At 53.9% G+C, this 25,566-nt stretch overlaps 9 protein-coding genes across 9 annotated transcripts; 6 read left to right on the forward strand and 3 right to left on the reverse strand.

Annotated features, from left to right (window-relative positions):
- Window positions 1-1,126: 1,126 nt before the first annotated feature.
- Window positions 1,127-4,102, forward strand: BGZ61DRAFT_339742 (fungal-specific transcription factor domain-containing protein; the record flags this gene model as incomplete). Its single annotated transcript, XM_046239256.1, has 2 exons — window positions 1,127-1,850; window positions 1,908-4,102. The coding sequence occupies 2 exons, from the start codon at window positions 1,127-1,129 to the stop codon at window positions 4,100-4,102; spliced, it is 2,919 nt and encodes a 972-aa protein (XP_046110698.1).
- A 578-nt stretch (window positions 4,103-4,680) lies between these two features.
- On the reverse strand, window positions 4,681-4,951 carry BGZ61DRAFT_526922 (uncharacterized protein; the record flags this gene model as incomplete). The annotated part of the gene is made up of 2 exons (XM_046253032.1): window positions 4,681-4,873; window positions 4,944-4,951. 2 exons carry the CDS (start codon window positions 4,949-4,951, stop codon window positions 4,681-4,683), a joined length of 201 nt encoding a protein of 66 aa, XP_046110699.1.
- Window positions 4,952-5,220: 269 nt separating this feature from the next.
- BGZ61DRAFT_526923 (uncharacterized protein) lies at window positions 5,221-6,459 on the forward strand (the record flags this gene model as incomplete). The annotated part of the gene is made up of 1 exon (XM_046253033.1): window positions 5,221-6,459. The coding sequence occupies one exon, from the start codon at window positions 5,221-5,223 to the stop codon at window positions 6,457-6,459; it is 1,239 nt and encodes a 412-aa protein (XP_046110700.1).
- Window positions 6,460-6,943: 484 nt separating this feature from the next.
- BGZ61DRAFT_472290 (uncharacterized protein) lies at window positions 6,944-7,741 on the forward strand (the record flags this gene model as incomplete). Its single annotated transcript, XM_046248320.1, has 3 exons — window positions 6,944-7,059; window positions 7,189-7,277; window positions 7,530-7,741. 3 exons carry the CDS (start codon window positions 6,944-6,946, stop codon window positions 7,739-7,741), a joined length of 417 nt encoding a protein of 138 aa, XP_046110701.1.
- An 875-nt stretch (window positions 7,742-8,616) lies between these two features.
- BGZ61DRAFT_472291 (uncharacterized protein) lies at window positions 8,617-9,867 on the forward strand (the record flags this gene model as incomplete). The annotated part of the gene is made up of 5 exons (XM_046248321.1): window positions 8,617-8,697; window positions 8,749-9,030; window positions 9,060-9,168; window positions 9,322-9,415; window positions 9,630-9,867. The coding sequence occupies 5 exons, from the start codon at window positions 8,617-8,619 to the stop codon at window positions 9,865-9,867; spliced, it is 804 nt and encodes a 267-aa protein (XP_046110702.1).
- Window positions 9,868-12,424: 2,557 nt separating this feature from the next.
- On the forward strand, window positions 12,425-14,837 carry BGZ61DRAFT_339357 (uncharacterized protein; the record flags this gene model as incomplete). Its single annotated transcript, XM_046239220.1, has 2 exons — window positions 12,425-12,689; window positions 12,739-14,837. 2 exons carry the CDS (start codon window positions 12,425-12,427, stop codon window positions 14,835-14,837), a joined length of 2,364 nt encoding a protein of 787 aa, XP_046110703.1.
- A 1,095-nt stretch (window positions 14,838-15,932) lies between these two features.
- On the reverse strand, window positions 15,933-17,104 carry BGZ61DRAFT_88136 (uncharacterized protein). The gene has a single exon (XM_046257178.1). The coding sequence runs from the start codon at window positions 16,990-16,992 to the stop codon at window positions 16,048-16,050; it is 945 nt and encodes a 314-aa protein (XP_046110704.1). The 5' UTR covers window positions 16,993-17,104; the 3' UTR covers window positions 15,933-16,047.
- Window positions 17,105-17,793: 689 nt separating this feature from the next.
- Window positions 17,794-20,507, forward strand: BGZ61DRAFT_380429 (uncharacterized protein). Its single transcript, XM_046242625.1, has 3 exons — window positions 17,794-18,237; window positions 18,327-20,037; window positions 20,095-20,507. Exons 1-3 carry the CDS (start codon window positions 17,982-17,984, stop codon window positions 20,138-20,140), a joined length of 2,013 nt encoding a protein of 670 aa, XP_046110705.1. The 5' UTR covers window positions 17,794-17,981; the 3' UTR covers window positions 20,141-20,507.
- Window positions 20,508-25,454, reverse strand: BGZ61DRAFT_410356 (tyrosyl-DNA phosphodiesterase-domain-containing protein). Its single transcript, XM_046243240.1, has 8 exons — window positions 24,955-25,454; window positions 24,049-24,817; window positions 23,764-24,001; window positions 22,996-23,036; window positions 22,125-22,877; window positions 21,255-22,039; window positions 20,868-21,196; window positions 20,508-20,807 (listed from the first exon to the last, which is right to left on the reverse strand). Exons 1-8 carry the CDS (start codon window positions 25,300-25,302, stop codon window positions 20,720-20,722), a joined length of 3,351 nt encoding a protein of 1,116 aa, XP_046110706.1. The 5' UTR covers window positions 25,303-25,454; the 3' UTR covers window positions 20,508-20,719.
- Window positions 25,455-25,566: the final 112 nt, after the last annotated feature.

The raw sequence follows: 25,566 nt of genomic DNA on the forward strand, positions 1-25,566 counted from the left end.
CTCCCGCAATCTTTTCACTTTCTCCCTTTCACCAACATCAACCGCTCCCAATCCACTGCCGGATCAAATTTCATCATCGTCCGCGTTGAAAGCCTCCCGCTGCGTCTTTCCCGCCCGCGATAGCTCTGGATTTGCGCGTCTGGCGCCTCGGCCCCATTCAAACACGCCCTCACCCACGCCCACAACCCACAACCCACAACCACGACCCACGACCCACGACCCTCCCTCTGGTCTATTTTTTTCTCTCCTCCAGCTCCAGATCCCAGCACCAGCGGCCTATCCCATCTCATCCTGACCTCGCTGTGGTTCCCGTGGGCCCACTTCCCATCCCAAGCATTTATCCACTCGCTCGCGGTCATTGCCCACTCAGTGCGCGTGCGTGCCAGCCAGGTCACAGCCAGGCATCTCAACGGTTCCGCTCCTACTGCTGCGCTGCGTTGCTGCTGTCGCTGCCGCTCCCGCCACAGCTCGCCTCTTTTTGCTGGGCTCTCTCGTCTGCCTCTGCCGCTGCCGGTACCCAGGCCTGGTCACAGCTGGACTCGCCGGGTCATTGGACACTCCCTAGCACGCTAAAATCGCCTACTACGGACGTCCACCGCTACCGCTGTTACCTCGTTACCTCGTTACCTCACTCACCTCTTCCTCACTCGCGGTCAATACCCACCCTTGGCATCCACTCCCACGCGGATCCACTTCTTTTCTCGCCTCGCACCTCTGCGTTTCTCTCGCCGCACACCCTCTCCACCCGCGCCACTCACCCTCCACCCTCCGCAACCCACCCTTCCGACCTGGCTGCCCTGACAGCGTCCGCCGAAAAAAAATAAAAAGGTTCGAGACCCATTTCTCCACTCTGCACCCTTCCCCAAACACCACCTCGAGAGGGACCTGCCACGAGCCTCATCCACCTTCCGGGAACCTCGTCTGCGGAGCTTTGCAACTTGCACTGTACTGTGCCTGAGTGATCGCTTGTTTGCCTCGCCGCTTCGCAAACTTGGACCTTCTACTCCTCGGCAATCTCGACCTGATCTTGTCCGCACCTCTGCCGCCAAGCTCTCTTCGCCCCCGGACTCTTGCGTCGCGGCCATAATACCACGATCATATCCAGAGCGTGTCTACCAAGAGTAGCATGGACGGTTCGCAGTATTCCACCAATGGTGTAAACACGACTTCTTCTGGTCAGACTTATCCTTCACCCACCGCCATCGCCCCCAACCAGCTGCAAACCGGCTCTCCCCTTCCTCAGACTCTCCCGCCGTTGCAGCCTCCCGCCTCAGCAATGCAGCCTCTCTACGGTAGCCACCCGCACACGCCGCGGACACCGGGCACTCCCAACACGCCCGGCTCGAACAACAACCTCCCCAGCTACCAGCAGACCTCGCAGCCCGGAGGCCGCGGTGGCATCTACTCAATGCCCCAGAGCCAGTATCCCCCTCCCCAGGCGTATGGCACTTCCGGCGCCATGATGCCCCAGGCGACCACCACCGCGTCTCACCCGCAGCCCATCGCTCCCGCCCCCGTTGGCGGTCGAGGGCCTCCCGTGTTGCGTCCCATGCCTCCTGGCGGCATCATGTCCCAGCCTGGCGTCTCATCGCCCTACGGACCCAGCTCGTTGATGCAGCCCAACTCTGTTCTCCAGCACGAGGGTGACCAGCCTACTCACGTTGTTGGTTCGCAGGGTCGACGCGGTATCTTGCCCAGTGCTCCTGGCCGACCCGCCGCTCCTGCTGCCGGCACTGGTGCCACCAAGAACACGGTCATTCCCGTCAAGGATGCCGATGGAAAGTTTCCTTGCCCCCATTGCACAAAGACCTACCTTCACGCGAAGCATCTTAAGCGTCACCTTTTGCGACGTGAGTATATGTGAGCCTTTCTTGCCATGTTAACCCGCTAACGCAGATTTTTCCCAGACACCGGCGACCGCCCTTACATGTGTGTCCTTTGCCGCGATACGTTTTCTCGAAGTGATATCCTGAAGCGTCACTTCCAAAAGTGCTCTATCCGCCGTGGAAACCCCACCGGAGCTAGCCACTTGTCCCACCCCCAAGCTCACGTTAAGAAGAATGCCCAGGCCCAAAAGGCCGCTGGCCTCGGTCACGAGGGTGACTTGAACCACCTGAACGGACTTGGTAACATCCCAGGAGACAACATGGTGCACCCCTTCGGCATGGTTCCCGTCCAAGACGGCATGAACAACATGGCCGGAGACCAGAACCATCTGTCGCGATCCAGCTCGATTGGACGCCTCGACAACGGTAATAACGGAGACAGGCGCCAGATGCCCGTAATGGGCGGCTCGCAGCCTTACGGTACCGATGTCTCGAGCTCCATGAACCAGCAGCAGCTTCCTGGTTACAGCATGCCCCCGGGTCAGAACGGAATGCCCATGTATGGCAATTCAAACCAAAACCAACAATCTGGCCTTGATTGGTCTCAGATGTTCCAGGCTGGTGCGCATCAAACCTACGTCAACACCTCTTTCATTCCTAATCTTGGACAGACGCAGATCGCAACCAAAACCGAGCCTAATGCCGAGCCCGGAACGACAGGCCCCAGGCCTAGCGACACCCTCAATTCGAATTGGGGGATGCCATCTCATCTTCAAAATCCATACAACCACCTCTCCGATCAGATCCTCAACTTTTTTTATCCTCCTAATCAGGCGATTGATCCGCGAAGCGCGGGTATGAACCTCTACTTTACACCTGACAACATCAAAGATTTCCTGGACAAGTACACTCATTTCCATATCCACGTACCCATTCTTCATGTCGCAACATTCAAGATCTTGGATGCGTACACTGGCTTACTTGCAGGCATGTGTTGTATCGGTGCTTGCTACTCTGACCGTGTTACGCCATCTAATGTTCGCGAGATGATGGACTTTTTGTGCGTTGCGCTCGAACGCGATTGCAAGGTGTTCAGGGACGAGCTGCCGAATTCACCAATGAACGCATCTCGAACCGACGTTGAAGAACTCCAAGCTGTCATGTTTATGTGCATTCTTTTGGTATGGAACGGGACCCCTCAACAACGTGATAGGGCTCGCCAGATGCATCCGTTCTTGGCATCTGGCGCTCGAAAGCTCAACCTGTTTCAATCTTCAGATGACCCTGCTTTCACATCACTCTTGCGTCAAGTTGATTCCAACCCTTCTAGTTTTAGTCTGCAAGACTTCAATTGGGAATCATGGATCGACCAGGAACGACGCAACCGTACCATGTTTGGCATTTTCCTCTGCGACACCGCGATGGTGCTGTATTTCAACGCACATCCACTCTTTGATGTGTTCGAGATACACTTGTCCCTTCCTTGCGACGACGCAGCTTGGGATGCGGATTCAGCGGTGGATTGTGTTTCAGCACTCGGCCTCCGAGGTCCGGATGTCGCTCGCGAGAAAAATGCACACGGTACGCAGCGGGCGAAGCAACCAGAGATGGATTGGGTGCTCAAAGCCCTTCTCCATTCCTCATTCGAGATTCAACCTGGAAGTACCAACCTCTTCGGAAAATTCATTTTAATACACGGCATATTGGGATTGATTCGAAGGGCACAGATGGAAGGAACGGCACAGTTTTCAAACTACGGGACCCCACCTCCAAGCGATTGGATGACGTCGGCGGGAGTCCACAGCGGCAGGGGCTCTCCCGCAAATGGGGCGCCTCAAAAACCGGATCTGCAGAGCCTCCAAGCACTCAACTTCGCGCTAGACAAGTTCAAGACGAATTGGGATGTGGACATGTCCTCGCAGTTTCCACCCACGATACCGGCGTCAAACAATCCTCGGCGACATGGATTTTCACGGGATGGAATTCACTTTTACTGGTTGGCAAAGTACATGGTGCAGCATATCCGACCTGCCGAGTTTCAAATGGCTTCTGACGTGCGGTTCATGCAAGTCATGCAGCTCTTGAAATCGGTCAGAGCCTGGGTGATGTCTGATGGAGCATCAAGAGGGGAAGAGTTAGGATCAATTGGAGAGATCGATGATCAATTCGGGGCTATGGATTTAACACTTGAGATGGCAAAGATGTTTACGCCACTGCCACAAGCAGTGGTGGATGACGCTGGGACGGGGTCTGTCAAAACGGCTGGCATAGCATGATTCTCAAAAAGCAAACTGGTGGAGGAGGGGGCTGCATTCGGAGGCGTTGCATTTGATTTTGATTTTCTGGCTCACGGGATCCGATCGTTCTCGATTCGGGTTCGCTCTCATGCATCCATGGTCGGTACTTACTGCATTTTCGTCCGAGTATTAGACGGGGGAGGAGTTGTTGTTGCATTACTAGACTTTAGAGAGGGAGGTTGGTCGTACGACTTCATGGCTTGGGCTGGTTAATGATGTTTGCTCCTTGACACGTTCGGTCCGTTTTGTTGGTGAGACTCTTTTTGTAGTGAATGCAAGATGGATTAGTAGTTTGATTGTACAAAGGGACCTCCATATAGTGAAAATGAAGCAATAGACTGTTGAAGACGTAATGATTCTTTTATAAATTGACAGCAATGTGTGAATGCTTGCCGAAACTACCTTAGAGGTCCATTTGCTATGCTTAGGAAATAGCGAGATCCGCGTTCACGCTCGCATAATTGAACAAGGCGTTGGGTTGGTAGGATTGATAGGATAGAGCCGTTCTTTGACACGAGTATCTCATTTCGAAGCTATTTCATCTCGACGTATGACCCCTAGCGGCCCTGAGTTTTGTCGTTATCCACGACAATGATCTTCGGCGTGTACTGGCTCAACTTGGCCTTGTCTTCCTCAGTCGCCGGGTATTCCTCCTCAGCACGGTCAGAGAGGTACAGGCCAACTCCTCCCCAGGCGAGGATCGCGACGCCGACTCCAGCCCGAGTCTTAGGAGGAAGGTTTTTGAAGGCCCTGCAGCGTGGGGTGAGAGCGATGTGAGCAAAATGGGTTAGTTGACTGTGACGAGGGGATAGTAACTCACTTGAACATGGTTCGAATAGTCTGGACAAGCGATGAATGTGCGGCGGACGGTCGATTGTTGTGAGCGGATGTGAGATGGCGTTGCAAATTTCGAAGCTGGATGCGCTAGTGGGACGGCCAGGGTGCATTTATCAGTTTAACCGCTCCGCCGAGGAGCCCATCATGACATCGGTTCTCCTCCGCAACACATTTACAACGTCAATAAGAATCTGACCGCCTAGATGGGCTCCGAAACACCAAGGCAGTCTGGTGCCGTCGTTTCTCAGCATACACCAAGGATGCCTAGTGCCAACATTCCTCGCCGCTCCGTCATTGCGCTGCTCCCGCCTGAGCTGATTGTGGCTATTGCTTCGCTTCTCAGCTCACCCGATCTGAAAAATTTCCGACTCTGTTCTAGATTCATAGCCGGAGCTTCGCGCCAACTTCTCGCTTTGAAAGAATTTGTGGGTTTTCCTTTCAGACAGGACGCACAACGACTTGCAGATCTGTCCCAGCAGCCGCAGTTGGTGAGCCGTATCCGATCCGTCAAATTTTACTTCGCGAGGATGGACCATGATGAAATCAAGAGAGAAAGCGTCTACGATTGGGGGACAGGATATGATCAGTTTGGCCACTTGGTTGATCAATGGGATGACTACTTCAACAATCAGGCATCAGGTGAAGGCAACCCACATCTCGATCTGGACCTTGTTGAGCCTGCCTTGGAGCGACTCATCAACCTCGAGTCCGTCTATCTAACGTGGACCGAGTGCCCGTGGAAAATCGAAGAGGTCAAAAGATGGTTTAATGACGAGACCTCGGTAGACCTGGCCAGAGAGGAACTTTTCAATACCCAGCGCGCCGTTCTCGACTTCTTGAAGAAACGCAATGTGCCTCTAAAAAGACTGGCAATCGACCCAATCGAGTATCGACGGCTCCCACTTCCCTCTATTTTGGACGGCCAGGCTAAAACTAGTTTCGGTTCCATCAAACATGTGCTCTTGGGGCTTGATGGCAAGGGAGCTCCTGACGATGACAAACTAGAGCACTTCATCTCGCTGATGCCCCTTCTCTGCGAACTCCAACTACACGGGTTTCGAACGGAGTGGACCCCAGAAGGCGGGCGATTCCTCCCTAACACCCATCTTCAACACCTGGAAAGCCTTGACCTCTTGGAGATTGCTTTCAACCTCGACCATTTTGCTTCTTTTCTGGTATCCCACAGCTCAACAGTTAAGCGTGTACAGCTAAGGTCTATGCGAGGGGTGGCTCCGAAGCGAGGGGTGGTTCCCAACAAGTTCACGTGGGAACTTGTTTTTGAATTGATGAATCAACAACTGAGATGCCTGAATGACGTTCATATCAGTGGTTTGTTTGGGCAGTCGCGTTGGCCATTAAGTGATAATCAATTCACCTGGATATGTGGAGATGATATTCGCGGGCATCAATTGAAATACGGTGTGGACGGTTTTGAGATCGAGAAGTATATTATGGAGGGCGGCGAGTGTCCCCAGATTCCATGGGAGATCAGACAGTAAGAGTGAAGACGTGCGAACATGGGAGTATCCATACTCGCACATTTTGCCTGCATATACGCGCATAATTTTCACGTCATTGCAATGCATGCGTGGTGCTCTTCCAACACGACTGAGAAGTTGTAAACATGACGACAACATATCGTAGCTTGACAGCCAACTCAGGATGTCGCATCTAAACAGACCCAAAACAGGATACGACGTGGCAAACGGATGATGTGATGGATAAATGCGGTGTTTAGATATGACAGCAGCGATCCCCGCAAGGCGGGTTGTACAGAAAACAGGTTTCCTCCCCACTTGCACGTCACTCTTCGATGGACTGGTACGTGTATAAAGCAAAGTCTCTCGCGTTATACAGACATGGAAAAGACTGGAATGTTTGGTTTGGATCTTTCTTCAATAACAAGAACAAAACAGAAGCCGCAAGAGACCAGAGATACACACCCCGAGCAAATTCCATTATCGAAGCTATCCCACCATCACAATGGACTCCACCCTGGTATCGATCCTGGTGACCCTGGTCATTCTGACTACGGTCGCCGCTGGCGGCTATTGGTCGTACCAGGAAGGTCACCTCGATCCTCTTATCAATTCAATCGGGTGAGTGAGCCATGTATACCCGAGTCTAGTGGCACAGAAGCAAAGAGTGGGGAAAAAAAGAAACGATTTTGGGACTCCCCGCGTTTTGCGCACCTATCAACTATGAGGGAATGCTGAGATATGTCACAGAGCTTACATAGCGAAAGCCAAGGCGGAGGCAGCACTAAAGCAGGTGCAGGGGAAAGAAGGACTTAAAGCAGCGGAAGAAAAGACAAGCGGTTAGTTGACTATGTGAGATATGACGAGAAAACTGAGAGCTAACGTCCCGTGAACAGAAGTGGCCGAGGGTGCCGTGGGGTCTGTCGGAGACGGTTTGGGACTTGGTGATGGAGTCGGAGACTTGAAGAAGCGGCTGTAATATTGATCAACACAACATGTGCAAGCCCGTGCGTTGAGCTGGGAGCCGGGGTGATTACACGACCTCGGCTGAATTCTCGTCCGTGAGAAAAGGCAGGCTTTGAATCATTCAGAGTTCCCTCATCGGCCTCCCGCGACAGCCCCCGTTCCCCATGCAGACGGGGCTTGCCCGGGATGTGCGGGACCGGAAGACCGGAGTTTGGGGCTTATGCCATTTTGGCGTCGTGGCACTGGTGATCGGGGGGCTCGGATACATGTCTCGGAGAGGCGTGTTTGGTGTGGAGGGAATTATTCGTCGACTGGAGAGGATGGGCAGGAGGCATGAGACATTGGGTATGCCGATGAATATCATGTTGGGAGAATGAGACACGTTGGGGAGTTGGGATTTTCAATTTGTTACCTCAGAGCCTAAAATGGAATTGCTTTTTCGTCTTCAAGTACGGTGTGACGCAGTGCCTGTGTGTGATTAAGTGATTATGTGAATCGTGAAGCAGGAGGAGTTTTTGAATGTGTCAAAGAATCGTCAATCAAACCAGTGGCTACGACTTTCTACAATGTCAAAGCTGGGCCGAAACAAGGTTACGCAAATTCAGCTGCGAGTCGCAGCAGTAGTATCAGAACAGAAGAGATCCTACCGTGTAATAAAATGGACGCAGCACGCCAGGGACCATGTCCACACAAGTGCAGTAGTGCAGTAAGCCAGCTGCGAAGCGTTGTTGGAGAAAGCTCTCTCCACAGCGCATGTCCCTCCTTTCACTGGCAGGGAGGTAATTTGTAGAGGAGGTCAGAGCTGCGAGAGGCGCCCATCCAGATGGCGGGAACTGGCGTCATCCCTGCTGCGAGGGCATTCCTGGTTGGGGCTGAGCTGGAATGATGGGGAGATTCAACATGGAGGAGGTGGACGTTGCGCTTGATGGCGCGTGCGTTTTACGGAAATAGCTTCTGGGCAAGGAATACTGGAAGAATAATTGCAGTACGTACGTATCATGAAAAACCGAGAAGCGGATGAAAATTATCGCCGATAGACATACCTATGTAACGTACATATGCAGGTCGGACATTTCGGCGCAGGCAAGCTGCAACTAATACACCCGCAGCATGCAGGGAGAGGGGATTAATTAAATAACCTGCTGCATGATGAGATGAGATGAACGCAAAGGATTCCATATTTCCAGACTTATTAACTGGCAATATCAACGAATGGCTTTCCGCCATGCGAACGGCAGCAATGGCCCATCCATGGCCTCGGCGCCGGGAGTCAAGGCGCCCGAATCTCCGACTGTATTTTTTAGTATGGTTCTGGGTTTACGAAAACAACAACAACAATGATAGGGTGCTAGCAAGGACCGGGACCCTGATCGACGTATTGCTCCCTGGGATCTAACACATCATCGACTCCGTATCCATCTTGATGGGCCCGCGTGGAGCACCGACCCTGTGAATTGGACCCAGAATCCTGAAGCAGCTATTGGCGAGTCGCCAATTTGCGGAATCCGAGGAAGAAAGAAAGAGCTATTTTCAGAATGGCTTGGTATTTTCTCCTATTCGAATTTGCCTATTTTGCCTGCCTCAGAGTCAAAGAGGGATTTCGATCTTGGGTGGCTTTTACCCCTTGTATGGCTTTTCCTACTGGAATGAAAAAGAAAGGGATGTGCCGTAAACGGTGGCGGACGGTGGCAGGTGGTTCACGCCAGCTCGTGGATATACGGGGCCTTGACTCCTTTGGCAGCCTCATGCCTCAGTGGTTCCTGGGTGGGTACTCCGGGCTTTCAATGTAAACGGTGGTGGCTGAATCCGATGGGGATTGACTGATTGTTCTCCTCGGAATGTACCCGGTTATCCACTGTGCTCTGCCGTTCCACACGACATACTGTACGTACGTACGGAGTACTACGTAGCACATAGTAGACGGAAACCCCGCCAGTCTGGCAAGTGGCTTGAATTTTCCGTGGCATGTGGCTATGGATCCGGGCGAGATGGGATGGATGCCCCGGGGCCGGTGAGTGGTGACAGGAACTGCCTGGCGCGCTATGTCCGTGGGGGCGAGAAATGGTTGGTGGTGTCGAGGGAGGCCGAGAGCGTGACGAACGAGTTTTCTCCGACTCCCTCTAACTAGTTCCAACGGTAGTGCTAGTCAGTCGGTGTTGTCGTCAGCTGAGAACAGACCACTTTTTTGTTCTTTCAGAGTTTAAATTTTGCTGAGAAGGGCTTAGGAAGCGTGGCAGATTCAGGCCCCCAGGCGCCTCGAGTCAGGCCAGGGCCACTCCATCCGCGGAAGCGCCTTGGAGACGATCCGCCGGGAACTACGGTAATAGACTTTTCCTCCCTGCCGAGAGCAAGGCGCCGCCGAGGCCGCAACGTCGGATTGATGCCATGCTGGGAATGACTTGCTTGCCTGACCGAAACCTTCCTGGAGGTGCTGCGGGTTCCTGGTGGGTGGGGAATTTGTGACGGGGTTAACCTCTTGCAGAATCTGAGGCGCTCAAGCACTAGCATACGCAGGTCCGCTCAGGGATCTCCCCTCATGGCCTCGCCTCTTCTCTCCCCAGGCTGCATTCCAAGCCTGCCGTAGGGGGATAGCTTTGTTTTCTTCTTCTGCTGCTAGTCTCCGCCTGTGCTGCGTTGCCGGTAACTAAACGATGAGCGAGGGCGCGCATGGGTCTAGTCTAGGTGCGGAGCGAGACGAGGCACCTGCACGCTGTTCATCTCGTTCACGCCGGTTCTTCGGCTGGACAACCAGAGACAAACCACATAAGCATGAGGACCACGGGGACGCGGAGATATCAGATACAGAACGGGGCTGCGTGCCTGGCGGGAGAGAGGTGAATGTGGCTCTTGTCAAAGAACAACGAGAGGAATATCAGACACGGGATGGGGAATGGAGGGATTGACAGAGAGACGACGGTTAGGTAGTAGGTAGTAGGTAGTTCGTCGCCGCATTTGATGCAGCAAGTTTCCTTCTTGTTCCTTTGGATTTACTTTTTCTGGCATCTTGTTCTTTTTTCGTTGCTTTTGTTTCCTCCTCGACCCGCCCCCGTCATCTTTGCCGCAACTGGTAGGCCTCGCCCGTAAATGCGGCGGGTTGTCACGAAAAAGAAAGCCTTGCGAACACTTGTTCGAGGCGGCAGTCAGTCATGGGAGGTATTGGCACAGAGCGTAGGATGATCCTTTCATTTTCCATTCTCGTCCCGCCCCTTCCTGCTCATTTACTGTCTTCCCATTCATCCCGTCTTGCAATTTGATACCACCATGTGCATGCCCGATGTCAATTCGTCCAATACGCTCTCGATGCGGCCAATAACCCAAACCTTGGGAAGCCCACCCACGTCGCAACACACAGCCAACGGTGCAACCCCCGCCGCCAAGGATACATGCTAACATTTACGCAGTGGCACGCCAGCGGAAGAGTTGGTATAGCGGACTAACGCCCGCTGCAGCCGGTGCGCCGCCCCACGCCGCGCACGCCCGCAGTGTGGAAGCGCAAGCTGCAGGCGCAGGGAACGACAACTCCAGGATGGACAGAGGCCGTGGGCGCTCGGCCACTATGACCGCTGCGACAGCTGCAACCACAGCGACCACAGCGACCACAGCGACCACTGCAACCACTACCGCGGACGCCGGGAAGAGGTCCAGTCTCAGCATGAGCTCCAATAACATGGCAATGCGCGCCATGGCCACGCTGACCAGCGGCAACAAAAGGAACAGCAAGCGCAGTAGCAAGCTTGGGTTGGGCGGCGTCAACTGCAGGGGGCCAGCCACAACAACGACCTCATTGCCATTCTCGTCTGAAAGACCATCGTCGCCATCGGTATGTGCGTCCCTTTTTTTTGGGTTGTTCTTTTTCAGGTACCCTTCTCCAGGTGCTCACTCACTCTTCTCCCCCCTAATAGCCCTCTAACTCTAACACATTTTCTCTTCCCTCCCCCTGCCCTGCTCTGGCCTGCTCGCCCGCTCCGCCTCAATTGAATCCCTCCCCTTGTTGCTGGGTCGCTGCGTTGCTGGGTCCGTCTAGTCCCTTCAAGTTCCCCCTCATCACATCCCATCCCTTTGGACCCAAAGTACCTTACTTCCATCAGACACACACGTACCTGACTTGAGCACACCCTCCAAGGCTACATTGCCCACATTGCCCACATACATCCTCCCGAATAGGACAGGCCCGGTCACGCACACACTTCGTTCATACTTTGCGCAGCTTGCAGGGTGCGTGCTAGGCGTGGCTGGCCCGATCGTCTCCCCCCCTCTCTCTCCACTGTCCATTCCCATGGCTCCCAACTTCTCAGACGCCATTGCCCCATTGCTCCATTCACTCCATTCACTCCATTCGCTCCATTGCTCCTGCTTTGCCATGGCCCACGTCACTGTCCGTTCTGCTGACTGACAGGTTCTAAAGCATCTCATCCCGCCCCAGCACCCACGCCAGCCTCATTCTCACTCTCTTCACTCCCATTCTTCCCCCTCTCCCTCGCCATCTCCCTCGACCTCGCCGAGTCCAGCTCATGCCAGTGCGAGCGCCGGTCACAGCGCCAACGCATGCGCCAGACCCAACGCCCGAGCTCACAACGCCAACGGCCACGACCGCGACCGCCACGGCCTCTACCTCTGCCACTCCCAAGGATTCCGGGCCCCGGCGCACACCACCTCGACTAGCAGCGCCTTGACGCCTGCTATCCCGTCGCCGTCTCCCTCCGACTACATCACATACAACACTGTCGCCGTTGCTTCCGCCTCCGTCATCACCTCATCGTCATCCTCCAGCTTTGCATCCGTCGTCTCCGCACCTGCTTCGTCCACCTCCTCCTCCACCACCACCTCCACCACAACATCACCTCTTCCCTTGTTTAGAGCGACCTTCAACAGACACAGCTTTAAGAGCAATAGCAACATAGACCTCGGCAACAGCGCATTCACTGCTCCTGGTATACGGGACTCCCCGTCTCTCCCCGTCCTCTCTGTCGTGCCCCCGCCTGGCCAACACAGAGGCGACGGAGAGACAAAACGGCCGGCCATGCAGCGCGTGTCCGGCTTCCTCCCCGCGTGGGACAAGAGGACATCCGGCAGTCGCAATGGCTTCTTCGGGTGGTCTTCCAACCGCTCCAGCACAGGCCCTACCTCCACGTCGTCAACTAGTGCCCTGGCCAAGATCAACACAGCTGCCGCAAACGCCAATTCCCGTATCAATCTCAATGGGCGGATACAGCGCGAGACCTTTTGGCCCGCGGCTCTCGATGGGGAATGCGAAAAGGCCGCTCGCATCCTCAAGTCCTTTTCTAGTGAGTCTTTGTTTGCCTCCCGCCGTCGTTGCTGCTAACATCCTCTCAGCCGATGGATACCTCGCCCCAGTAGAAGATTACGATGGACAACCCCTCCCCGACGATCCCCAAACACCAGCTCAAATGACGAAAAAAATCCCCCGGCGCATCATCCAGAATGCTGCTGGAATCGCAATCTTCACTTGCATGCGAAGTGGTCTGTGGATGACAGGCTCGGGTGGTTCAGGCATCTTAATCGCCCGAAAATCTGACGGCACATGGTCACCACCATCTGGTATCATGCTACATACACCTACTCTCAGCTTCATCATTGGCGTTGACATTTACGACTGTGTCCTCGTCATCAACAACCTCGCCGCACTCGAGTCGATCACTAGGCCGCGGGTAACTCTGGGCGAAGATGTCGGCCTGACCAGCGGCCCACTCGTTCCCCTCGATTCGGACGAGTCGCACATCAGGTGGAAAGATCTGGGCAATACCGTTCTCACATATATGAAAGCGCGTGGTCAGTCTCAGTTGGTCAACCTATACGGATGTATCTTGGCCGAGAGAGGGAACGAAAACGAGCGCTTTTACTCGAGCGCCGTGTCGCAAATGGATATCCTCGCAGGAAATGTGTCACGAAATGTCGAAGAGACGAGGCCCCTCTTCGAGGTCATTAAGATGGCCGAGGGAAGGACAGACTTCGACTCTGCCATCATTGATAAGATTGCCATCGAGCCTGCACCAGGAGACGCCATGATTGAGACTCCAAAAACCTCAACGCCCGTCTCGCCCCGCAATGCGTTCGGAATACCCAGCGTTGATGACCCCGATCCATTCGGAGTCTTGGCTTTGGAGATGGCTGGCCTTGAGATTAGAGAGGCTGGATCTCGGCTACGACCAACCAGTAGCCAGTTCGATTTTAACCCAGTCCCGGCCAGTCCAGCGTTCTCCAAATTCAACAGACAGAGCATGGATACGTATGCTACTAAGAGCAACCGCGGAAGCTTCATGTCGGCACGCACGGTCAAGAGCCAGATGACAGATGCGGGAACACAAACTGAGGTCGGGACCACTCCCGAGACAACACCAAGCCCAGGTCGGAGTGAGGACGGCTACGGCCGATGCTCTCCGACACAAATTCCCGAGGTGACAGAAGAGGAGGAGGAAGTGGATTACACAAAGGTCGATTTGACGCCTTTGAGAAACATCAGTGGACCTCATTCCCCTGTCAGTGTAACCAGCGAGGGTAGCACTGCAGTGGAACATGACACGCTGAAGAATGATGTTCCGAAGCATGACACTCTCGAGGTTGATCAGGGATTGTCTACTGATGATACCGACAAGGCCTCGAGCATCTATGATAATGACGACAACGACGAGACAAGTCGTGACGCGGAGAACGACGAAGAGCTAGACGACTCAGATGACGACGATGAGGAGCCAGTGGTGTTCGAGGTGGCTGCTGTGCAACCAGCAAGGACACAGGCCGTTGCTTCGCGAGTGGTTCAGGTAAAAGGCAACATGGTGACGATCCCCAAGAGGATTCCTCCCCCGCTGCCTATGAGGAGCCCCGCCAGGACGTCTCGGTCAAGTAAGACGGAAATCGGCGACGTCAGCCATCTCAAGAGCCCTCTCCGACAGGAATTTGGCGATGCCGAGACCAAGTCGGATGAAGAGAGCCAACCTAAGGCCCAGTCCTCGCCCTTCCTAAAGCCTGTTGAGGTGAAGATTGTATCGGCCAAGGTTGAGAACACGAAGCGTGAGTCGGTCAAATCGGAACAAGACAAGTCAGATTCTGAGTCTGAGTTCTTCCTGGCAGCGGAGGAACCCAAGACCGATGACATGAAGCCCAAGGAGGAAACAAAGACCTCCGAAGACCAAGAACCGCCCTCGAGCGTGCCCCAGCTTGAGCACTCGGATAGCTCGGACTCGCTCTCAAAGAAGCGCTCATCGTCCGTTTATGCTGGTGCCAACGATGACGAGCGGAGTTTGAACGGATCCTCGCTCACCACAGCCACTTCCAATCGACCTTTCTCGGTCATTGACGACATTACCGAGGACAAGACCCCCCGAAGATCTACCAAGGAGCAACCTGAGATGAATGAAAAGTATGAAGCACTAGAAAAGATGGGATCGAAGGAAGTGACCATTACAGCTGCATAAAAGATGCAACGGGTCTTCAGGAGTTGTTTTCGCATTCATGTCAATATTTTGGCGACGGCGTATTATGGACGGGTTATATTTGGCGGGCACTTCCCCCCTGGCGTTGAGGAACACATTATTTTGCATCTGCTGATACCAGCTCGGGAGCATTTGATGCGATGGATGGCATACAGTTATTGATATACGCGATATGATGGGATGGAGCAAATCCACGATTGTGGAAGACCGGGCCCGCCCTTGGGAGCGGCTGATCTGTACAGGGAGTTGTTGTTACTAGTCCGAATGCTCTGGAACAGAAGCTTCCGGCAGCGTACTATATGCTTAATGCTGTTGAATATAATGTGGACTTCCTTTAATACACTCTTGTTTCTCACCTGCGACCTAGCAAACACGAATAGCGAGTACTAATCACGGATCTGGCCTCTAGTCTCACTCTAGCCTAACGATAGTCAAACCAGAACTACAAGGACGACAAATGCGCCACAGACATCTAAGGCCCTGCAATAGATACGAGCAGAAGTTTCCTGTTCTTCGAGTCCCTAGAAAGACACACTCAACGGCTAGGAAGGGCTCGCGAGTATAGAGTATCAGGTAACTGCTGACTGCAAACGCCGCCGCTATCCTTGAATACTTCGGCATTGTGCGTATACCATCGTAGTCAACTGGAGACTCTCGCACTACCGAGGCACCGCCGCCCGTATTCGATGAGGTACAAGTTAACCCCTCTCGATACCAGGATGTGGTCCACATTCGGATTGTCATTATGAGCCCCCCGAATGGGGCTGTCAAAAACCAGTCGTTTCTTCTACTCGGATGCTTTCGGTCTAATTTGATCATTGGATATAGCCACCCCAGAGAAAGGGATCCCGCGATCATCTCACCCCATCTTCCTGCACCTCCAGCATCCGAGGCTTTGCTCATGGTGCCTCGACATCACGTCATTAGACTTGTAATCTGCAGATATCGATCAGATCATCTATCGTCAGATCTGTAAGCAATGGGCATAGCAACGCCTCTCTGTGACTCCATGCTAGTCACGAATACGAGCCAGATGAGCATTCACGAACCTTGCTGGGGCGAGTATTTATTTGGACCCAGGTGAATAGAATCGCCTAATGCAATTTTCATCGCTACAAATGTCAAAAGCTTGAAAGAAAAAAGAGCAATAGCTCGGCATAGTCTACCTATTTACTGCAAGTCAAGCAAAAGCTCACTCGCTGTGCCAATCCGACTCCGGGTCATACTCACTGTCATCCACCAAGAAATCGTCGAGAAATGCATCTAGATCTTCCTCATCTTCAGCGTCCTCATCTGAATTGTCTGAGTCCTCCTCATCGTCCAAGAACACATTCAGGACTTTCAGATCCTGGACGCCGGGGTTGTTCAATCGGCCTGAGCTCCGAGTAGGCATTCTTCGACGCCTCCGCGGCAAAGGCTGTTGTTCATTTCGCCCTCTCTCAGTTGAGGGCTTTGGTGGTGGTGCCGATGGAGCTGCCTGCTTCGTCGGAGCCGTCTGTTTCGGTGGAATTGTTTGCTTTGTTGGAGTTGCCTGCTTTGTGGCGCTGGCTCTCCTGGCCTTCGTCTTTCGCTGTCTCCTCGACTCGTTTGTCGTTCTCGCGCCTCTCCACTGTCCCAGAACTCGTCGTGCCTCGCCCTTGATCTTTTTACGAGCGTCGTCTCTACTCATTGGCCCTCTGATAAGCTTGTCATACTGTGTATGGCAATGTCTTACGTGTGCCGAAACAGCCAACTGGACCTTTTCGTTCACGGACAGTGCCCCGGAGCGACCAACCCGTCCACTCCGCTTCTGCAACGCCCTTTTGATAACCTTCTGAAGAGACTCCTCGGGGATCTCGGGAAATAACTTTCTTATAGCCGTCTCGAATTCCTTCTCGGTTGCGTCATCGCGTTTTTTGACGTTGTTCTGTCGCTCTTCCTTCGTGGCGCGATCCTCCGAGTGAACCTCCTTAAGGATCCATATCGGCGCCCGAAGGCCCACGAGCTTGCCCTTTTCCGAGACAACATAAAGAGTCTTCTTCGCGGCGTGTACCTTGCGGCGTGTGCTTGCTGTTGCGTATACGTTTCCCTTCTTCAGGAACCCATACCCTTTAGGCATGGGTGTCGCCGGAGAGACAACGGGCTCTTTGGGTGCCATGATTTCTATCTTGAATATGAGTTTCTGAGAGTAGAGGAGCCTTCAAACGTAGCACATGCTTACATCACATTTGTATTCGAAAGCAGCGGGTGCAAGGGCTCTTTGTTCGGGTCTTTGTTCTGTTCGTCGTGGACAGTCAAGTCAGAACCTGGGAGTCTCAATTCCGGTGGTGAAGAATGAGGAGACGTTCAAGGAACATTCCGCGGAGCATTATCCCCAAGCTTTTAGCTCGCCTGCTTCATGTGCGGATTCGAAATATATTTGTTCAGGTGCCGACGTTTGTTGTTGTCGTTGTTGTGAGAAAGCTGTCCTTGTGCAGCCCCACCGATTGGACGAGGCGTGCGTTTGGTGGCGCCTGAACAGCTACAGTGCAGGTTAGGCACTAGGATCATTCAGAGGGCGGTTTGGAAGTAGGAATAATCGAATATTTGGGGCTTCTATTGATTCCTGGTATTGCATGTGTCATTAATGCCAACTCTATGTTCGTTACCAATTATCCGATTTTGTTGGGCGTGTCCAATGACTGACCCAGGTGGTGAAGCGGGCATGATTCACTGCCAAATAGTGACAACGGCTTTTTGTTTGCTTTTAATTCATTCAAATTGTACCATAGAAATCGATTCTTTCCTTTGATTCATCGAGGCACAGCTTCTGCTTCTCTTTTCACATCCTCAACACCAACAAATGCACCATCTACGACGATGGCACAGATGACGGTCAATCAAGGACATCCGACGGTTCACGTGACCCAGACTCCTCTGAAGTCCTCCCAGGCTCAAGCCACCAAAAAGCACGGCGCCACACCAACAGCCACAGCACGCTCCCTCCGCCACCGCAAATCCCAAGCAACACCAGGATCGCGACGAGACAAGCGCGAAGCAGCATCACCAGCAACTCCAGCGCACATTCTCGAAAACGCCCAAACCCGCACCGCCACACCACCATCGCATACCTCTAGAAGGAGCTCCATCAGAAGACGGCTCTTCAACATGTCGAGCACGACGGGCAAATGGCGCGAGGAGCAGGTCCTCATCGTCTGCCCCGGCAGCCGCATGACCATGGCCCAGCTAGGATGCAGCGAGCTGACCCTCCCCACGCGCCGCATGCAAACTCGCATGTTCAAGGACGGCGAACAATGGGCGCCTTACCACAGGGCGAAGCGCACAAAGCTGGTGAATGGCCAGGAGGAGGAGGAGTGGGTGGAAGATGTGGATGAGGACGAGGGTGCTGTGTATCCCATTCAAGGTATGATTTGCTGGTCGCCGGAGCGATTGCGACTGAAGGCGATACGGGTTGAGATGCAGATAGAACCCAAGGCTAATTGCGCATTCTAGCTGGTCGCATTGTCAACATGGAGGCCTTTCTCGCCTTTCTCGACCATGTCCACGGCCTCTTAACAACCACCTACCACAACACTCCCATCATGCTCATGGCCTCGCCGCAATGGACGCGCCCCGACTGCGAGACTATTGCCCGGTACATCTTCGAGAACACCCGAACCCCGGCACTGTGCGTAATCCACAGCGGTGTCGCAACTCAGTACGGACTGAAGTGGCCCAACATGACCGTGGTGGATATTGGCTTTCAGAAGGTCGATGTGACAGCGATTCATGACGGACGCGTTGCGAATCATATGGAGGTCAGCTCCGTGGGTCAGGAAGGCCAGATCAGCGGCGGAGAGGTGTTCACTCAGAACCTGCTCCGGTTACTGAAAGGGAAGGGATTCAACCACGACATGGCCGAGCAGTTAAAAAAGAGCTCTATCTGCGAGGTTCTTCCCTACGTAGGCACGGCGGCTAACCTGATGGAGTTGCCCGTGGGGAGTGCCTCCGAGGCAGCCGCCTACTATGCTTCTGACGCGACTATGACCACGGCCATCGGTGCGCCCAAACCTCTGGACGAGGGCGAGAACTCCAATGGCAACGGTGACGACGATGGTGTGTTGGATGTGGCCACCATCGTTACCACCGGCCAGACCAAGGAGTTCCTCGCTAAGAAGGAGAAAGAGAAGGAGAAGGGCAAGCCTGGGAGAAAGGCCAAGGGCGATAAGGATGCCGATGCGGCTGCTAACAAGCCCGCGCGCTTGCCTAACTCGAAGAGGTCGAAGAACATATTCTACTTTGAGGAAGTAATTCTTGAGGAGGTGCCTGTGCCGGCCAAGGAGCCCACAGCGAAGAGTACCAATGGTCCAGCCGAGGGTGAGAAGAAGGAGGGTGATGCCAATGGGTCCGCTGCTCCTCCAGCCGACGATGCTGCAGCAAAGGAGGCTCCCAAGCCTGAGGGCGAGGTCGCGACCACGGAGAACAAGCCTGAAGAGAGACCCGAGGCTCCTGCAGCTGCCGCCACCAGCACCAACGAGACCCCTGAGAAGCGACCCAAGCGCGTCCGTCGAGACATTGAGGTCGGTCTGGAGCGGTTCAAGTTTGCGGAGCGAGTCGAGATCGATCGCATCGTCAACGCTATCTACCGCACTATTCAGGGCATCGATGACATGTACATGCGCCCGGCGTGTTGGGACAACCTCGTCTTCGTCGGTAATGGTTCTCGTTTGCGAGGCCTCAAGGAGAACATTCTCCAGACGCTCACCGCCCGTCACCTCGTCTCACCATCCACAGCTACCATGTTCACCTCGGAGCTGCCCTCCAACATGGCCACCCCTACCGGTACCGGCGCGCAGACACCTACAGGATCCTTCACCGGCGCGCCTCATCAACTGTCCTCAAGCGGCGTGAACCCTCTGCTCCAGGCCGCGACCACAGCCAATGCAGCTGCTGGCGGCGTTAATAACGTTGTCGCAACTCCTCAGGCCGGATCTGAGGCTGGCGGTCCCGCTGTTGGTCATCACTTCCATAGTCAGACGCCTACGAGCATCAAGACCGCCGCTCTGCCGACGTACTTGAGCGAGTGGACCAAGAACGGCTTCGAAGAATCCATGTTCCTCGGCGCACAGGTCGCAGCTCGCATTGCCTTCTGCCTGCACACCAACATGGATGCGCAAGCTATTGAGGCACAGAGGCTCATGAGCTTGAGCAGAGTCGATTACAAGTAAGCCCTATTTACCTGCCCGTTTCCACAAGACGTTAAAATGCTAATAATAAACAGCGAGCTAGGTCCCAAGGGTATCCGCACCCACTCCATGCTTGGCTAGACGATGCCTTGCTTTCAGGTTTTTGTTTGTTTGGTTTTTATCTGCTTGAGACGAGGACTCGGAGTTTTCGGCCCAGCGAATTGGAATGGAGATGCTCAAAAGGAAGACCCAAAGATGCTCGATGCTAGGGACAGTGAAGCCCCCAAGGTCCAGCTGGACAGCTGCAGACCTTGAGAGTAAGATCTCGGCTTGTTTCGAGATGAATGCATGGGAGAGAGGAGGGAACAGGCAGGCGGTGTAATAGTATAGAAGCTACGGTTGCCTTGTATGATATCCCTCCTAGTCTTTGGAATGAGATTGACGTGATGAGGGACCAATGCCAGTCTTGCCACAACTTGAAGTGTTATACGGATCGCATAGCTTGTTGGGGGGACAGGAAGAGATTGCTTAATTTTCAAACAGATAAACTCATCTAAAGAGTAGATATAACGTATAAAACAATTGCTCACGGCTTCTCTTTTCCAACCATCAACGCCAAGCTAGTCATGTTTCAAGTAGTCCATGGGCAACCCGTCCCTCACGCCCAAACGGCGAGGGCGATACGGGGACGTATCGTCAAACCCCCGACAAACAATCTGTTCAACCTGTAGCATTTCGGGCTGCCGCCTCTGCAGCAGCTTTGTGCCAGTCGGCCTTGACAAGATAAATATACTCAATCAACGAGACACTATTGACAGTCAGCATACCTCTTCTGCACTCTACTGGTAGCATTACAAGTGCAACTTACGTGATTGTCCCAAAGGTAACACCGGTCCACAAGCCGCTGAGGCGCCAGTCGAATGCAAAGGCCAGGACCAACGAGCACGGGAGCGAAATGGCGTAGTAGGCAAAGATGTTGGCAGGGCCACCCATGGCCTGCTTGCCAATGCCACGGAGGATACCGCCGGCGCCCGCAGCCAAGCCGTCAAAGACTTGCATGACGGCGACAATAGGGATGACGGTGGCGACGAGTTCAATGACTTCAGGGTCCTTGGTGAAGAGGAGCGGGATGTAGTATCGCAGGCCGCCGTATAAGGCGAGGTTGAAGATGCCAATGACGCAGGCTGCAGCGAAGGCCTAGAGTTATGAGTTGTTAGTACTACGGACGGGACTTCGCGGGGTATAGAGGACATACCACTACACCGGTGGTCTTGGCGGCATCGACAAGACCAGCTCCAATAAGATTGGCGATTCGCGTAGACGCCGCAATGGACACGGGGAAAGGAATTTGATATGAAATGGTCGTAACCGTGGCAAGCACGCTCTGGGCGGCGAGGTACTCGGATCCAAAGCGACTAGACATGAGCGTCAAAATCTCAAATGCCAACCACTCTGCCTCGACCATGATCATTCCAGGCAAAGCCAGGCGGATCATATCCCACCAATTGGACAAGGCGCGGCGGCTGAATCCTCCCCAGCACTGGCGGCCATCGATGAAGCGCACGTAGAGGAAGAGGAAGACAGGGAGGAGGTTCTCGGTGATGGCCACGGCCATGGGAGCGCCCACAAAGCCCCAACCGAGGTGCCAAACGAGGAACCAGCTCAGGAAGACATTAAACGGGGCGACAATCACGAGGACCCAAGTTGTGGCGCGGAAGAGGCCTTGCGCTTGGGTATATCGCTTGCCACCCTCAAAGAGAATGAAACCGGGAATGCTGAAGATCATGACACGGAGGTACAGACCGGCGAGACGAGCAGATTCGGGCTCAGGTACAATGTGATACAGAATGTTCTCAGCATAGAACCACAGCACAGAAACAGGCACACTGAGGCAAAAGAGAAAGCATGTCATCCGCTGGAACTGCAGTCCCACCAGGTGCTTATGGCCGGAGCCGTAAGCTTGGGCGCAGAGGGTGTCGAGACTGGTAGCAAGGCCTTGGAATGGGGCTAGACAGGTGATGGCAGCAGTCATGTTGGCCACTGAAACGTTGTCAGTCCAGATGCAAAGTGTTTTTTCCCATGCATACGACTTTCCAATGAGTAGGGTAGGAGATGGGTCACTTACACGAGACGGCACCGAGCTCGAGTTTGCCGATACGACCGACGGCGAAGATACTCGTAACGTTGATAGAGTACTGGAGGATAAATGTGATGATAAGAGGCGTTGAGTAGGCCACAATAGTCTGTGTCTCACGCTGCCATGTCGTACGGATTCGGTTCTCGGCAACGGCCTGCCCCCAAGTCTCATTTAAACCATCATCGGATGAGGTGGTTGAGGCGTCACTGCCAGTGCCCAAAAGAGGTGACGTCTCACTTGGTGGTTGAACGACGATTGCAGGCCGCTCCTCGTCCTGAGGCTGTGGAAGTTTAGTACTAAATAGGCGACGATACACTCGGGAAAAGAAGGTATCCTTGCGATGAGGGTGTTTAGGTGGCAGGACGTGGTTATCACGGAGCAGGCTTCGCTCCGCATGGCGGGATTGCTTCCTCTCCAGAGGAGTCATGGCTGGTTCGTCAAAGGTCTGGGGATTGAGGACAGGTCGAGATCCACCGTACGCGACACCACTGGGTCGACGATACATGGTAGGGCTGACGTCGAACTCTGAGTCGGAGACATCTTCACCAGCCGTGTCTATGGCTTCGTCATCCGAACACTCGGCAATGTCTCTCGCCAGGAATTGCTCCGCGAGTGGTGACCCGCTTCGCCAGGAACTCCCCAGCACAGAGCGATTGCCGTGTGGGGACGACGAGATGATGCCTTGAGGTTTCACCATTGTGTAGGAGGGCTGGATTCGCAGATCCAGGAGGAAGGCAAAGTCTGTTCAATGTGTGTTCTGCAGATGCAGAGTCTTTGAGGCGCCTCTTTGAAGCACGCAGACTCGGAGGTTGGGAGACACCCCGCAAAATCTCTCCCGGTCAGGCGACTGGAGCTTCACAGTGGAGTCTGACAGAGTCAGATAGAGGCAAAAGCAACAAACTGCATCAATTGAGTGATCAGATGGACGTCCAACGGTCGTGATGAAGTACAATGATGTCTATCAGTCGACGCGAGAACGGAACGACCAGGACATGGTGCTTTTAAACATGGCACGACAGTTCGCCTCCGGCCGGGTCATGCTGCCAACCCAGGCAAAGCGCGCCCATGAAGAGATAGTCCAGGTGGAGTTGTTGCCACCTTCGGCCCGGCGATTGAGTCACTCCTCCACTGGTTCGTCGATAAAAGCTTGCCCGCGGAATTCGCATGCAAGGCCGCCTTCGCCGTAGCCGTATCAGTAAGCCAAGCCGCTAGCTCAATCGTCGTCCGGCGCCAACCGCAAAACTGATTTGTCTTAGTGCCCTTGGATCGGGGTGAGCGCATGCGGGGGTGGATCGTTCGCGACTTGTCTTGAACTTTTCTCTGCTGTTGACGCCGGTAGTCGCGATGCTGATAAGAACTCGGCTGTTCAATGATTGAAATCTCTGGTGACGCTATTGGACAATTGTCAATGCCGTTCGCACGGATCATGGCGATTGCTATCGCCCTGTCCTACTCCACCCACGCTCGGCCCATGCAGTCTGGCTCGTTGTGGACCAGTGTTGCAACCCAGGGGATCTCCTCGCTCCCATACTGCTGCAATGGTGTGTTGTATGGGATTCGGATGCCGATGACAGGCCTTGAATCCTCTTGGCCCTGCTGCGTGACCTGAGGCTCATCCGTCCCGAACGTCCCTACCATCGTCGCCTCCTTCTCGAGCAGCTCTGGCCAGACCATGACTCCGATCTCCCATGAGGCAATCCGGACCTCGCCAGTGGCGCGAGCAGCCTCACCCCATGCTTGCTTCGATAGGTTCGCAGATGTAAGCAACGCCCAATCGATCGAGTTCTTGTTGTATCTGATGTACGTCTTGATGTGGGGTGCGGCACGCTGGCGCCCGCCATCTTGAATCGTCGCATCGGCAAAGTCTAGTGGGTCAGCATCTGTAACAATGACCCCGAAACGGGCCACTTACCCTTTCCATGCGGAGAGTCATTGGCCCAGTGATGGAATATGGGTCGAAGGTACTGGAGCTGCTTCGCTTGTTGAGGTGACTGGATCTTGGTGTGAATTGACGCGCCAGACGCGTATCCGTCGAGTGAGCTTCGTATCTCGTCCGCAGTTGGAAAAACTACCTTGAACTTCGGCTTAGCAAGCCCTTGATTCTTGCACCGAGATAATGACCCAAACAACGTCTTCTGTAACCAATCATCATTCGCCCCAAGTGTCGCAATTGATGATATTTGGACCACGATTTCTGACTCATCGGGCGACTGGCAGGGGACAGACTGTAAGCATCTCTTCAGACCAGACCAGCCCCATGCAGTTTGGGTCGTGTCATGCAGTTCATGCTTCCCCGGTACACTGGCAATTAGAGATGCCCTAATGCTGGTAAAGTCGAAGCCAACGAGTCGATCAGCTAGAGCTTTACATGTAACCCCTCGCCGGTCGTAAGATCTCAAGTAGTTTAACAAATCGGATTTGAAGCGCTCTCCGCTTCCAATAGGCTGGTCTATGAGGGGGGTCGCATTGACCGACCCGGATGTCTTAGGAAGAAATGGGGATTTCCAAACTGCGTTCGTCATGTTGGTCCAGTCCTTCGGAATCATATTGGCAGTATGGATGATGACTTGTGCTGTGTCATCATGGCGAAATAGAATCATCATCTTGGAATGATGAGTGCCGAACATCTCTGGCATCGGCGCAACGTGAAGCTGGACATTGTTGAACTCAGCAGCGGCTTGCTGATAAGTGTTAGCCGGCCAGCAAAGTCCTTGGACTGATGGGTCGAGGTTGATGCCCAATGGAAATGTCCTGAGGTGCTGGTTTACCACTCTGCAGGGGATTTCCCAAAGATTTCGAGCCGGAAAGGATGACCTACCACCAAGGCCAGACGGTTGGGGTCTTCTTGCTTCCAGAAGCCATGAACTACGTGAACTTTGACGAGATGTTTGACATCACTATCAAATCCGTCCATCAAAAAGTGTATGTCGTGCAAATAGTTGAACTCCCAACATTCTGAAATGAGTGGATCACCAAGGAGATCCTTCAGAGTAACTGCGTCTCGGTTCTGATCGTCTGGGAGGTCTCGAATCCAGGTAAGTTGCCATGGCGACCTAATGACAGGAGATCTGCGTCGTTTCTTGCTAGGAGGACTAATTGGGCGCGTGAGGGACTCCGGCATCACAGGTTCCTCGTCCATGAGTTGTCGTTTTTGAGGACGCTCCATGTTTGGGATGACCTGTTGCTACTACAGACAAATCCGCACGCCGCAAGTGTGAATTCTGATCCGCGCCATTAGGTGGCAAAAGAAACCTATCCTGCAATGGGCTTAGTGTGATTGCTGGACGTGACGGCTCTGGCGAGTACGCGGAGATGTTGGTGTTGGATAAGCAGGGATGCTATGTCAAATTGCGGGCGCTAAGTGAGAAGGTGCTTCGAATTGGCAAGTGTGGCTGTGAGGAATGTGGCTGATGACCTTGTGGCGCAGCCG

Source organism: Ilyonectria robusta (assembly GCF_021365365.1).
Source record: "Ilyonectria robusta strain PMI_751 chromosome Unknown BGZ61scaffold_2, whole genome shotgun sequence".
In the NCBI taxonomy this organism is placed as follows: domain Eukaryota; kingdom Fungi; phylum Ascomycota; class Sordariomycetes; order Hypocreales; family Nectriaceae; genus Ilyonectria; species Ilyonectria robusta.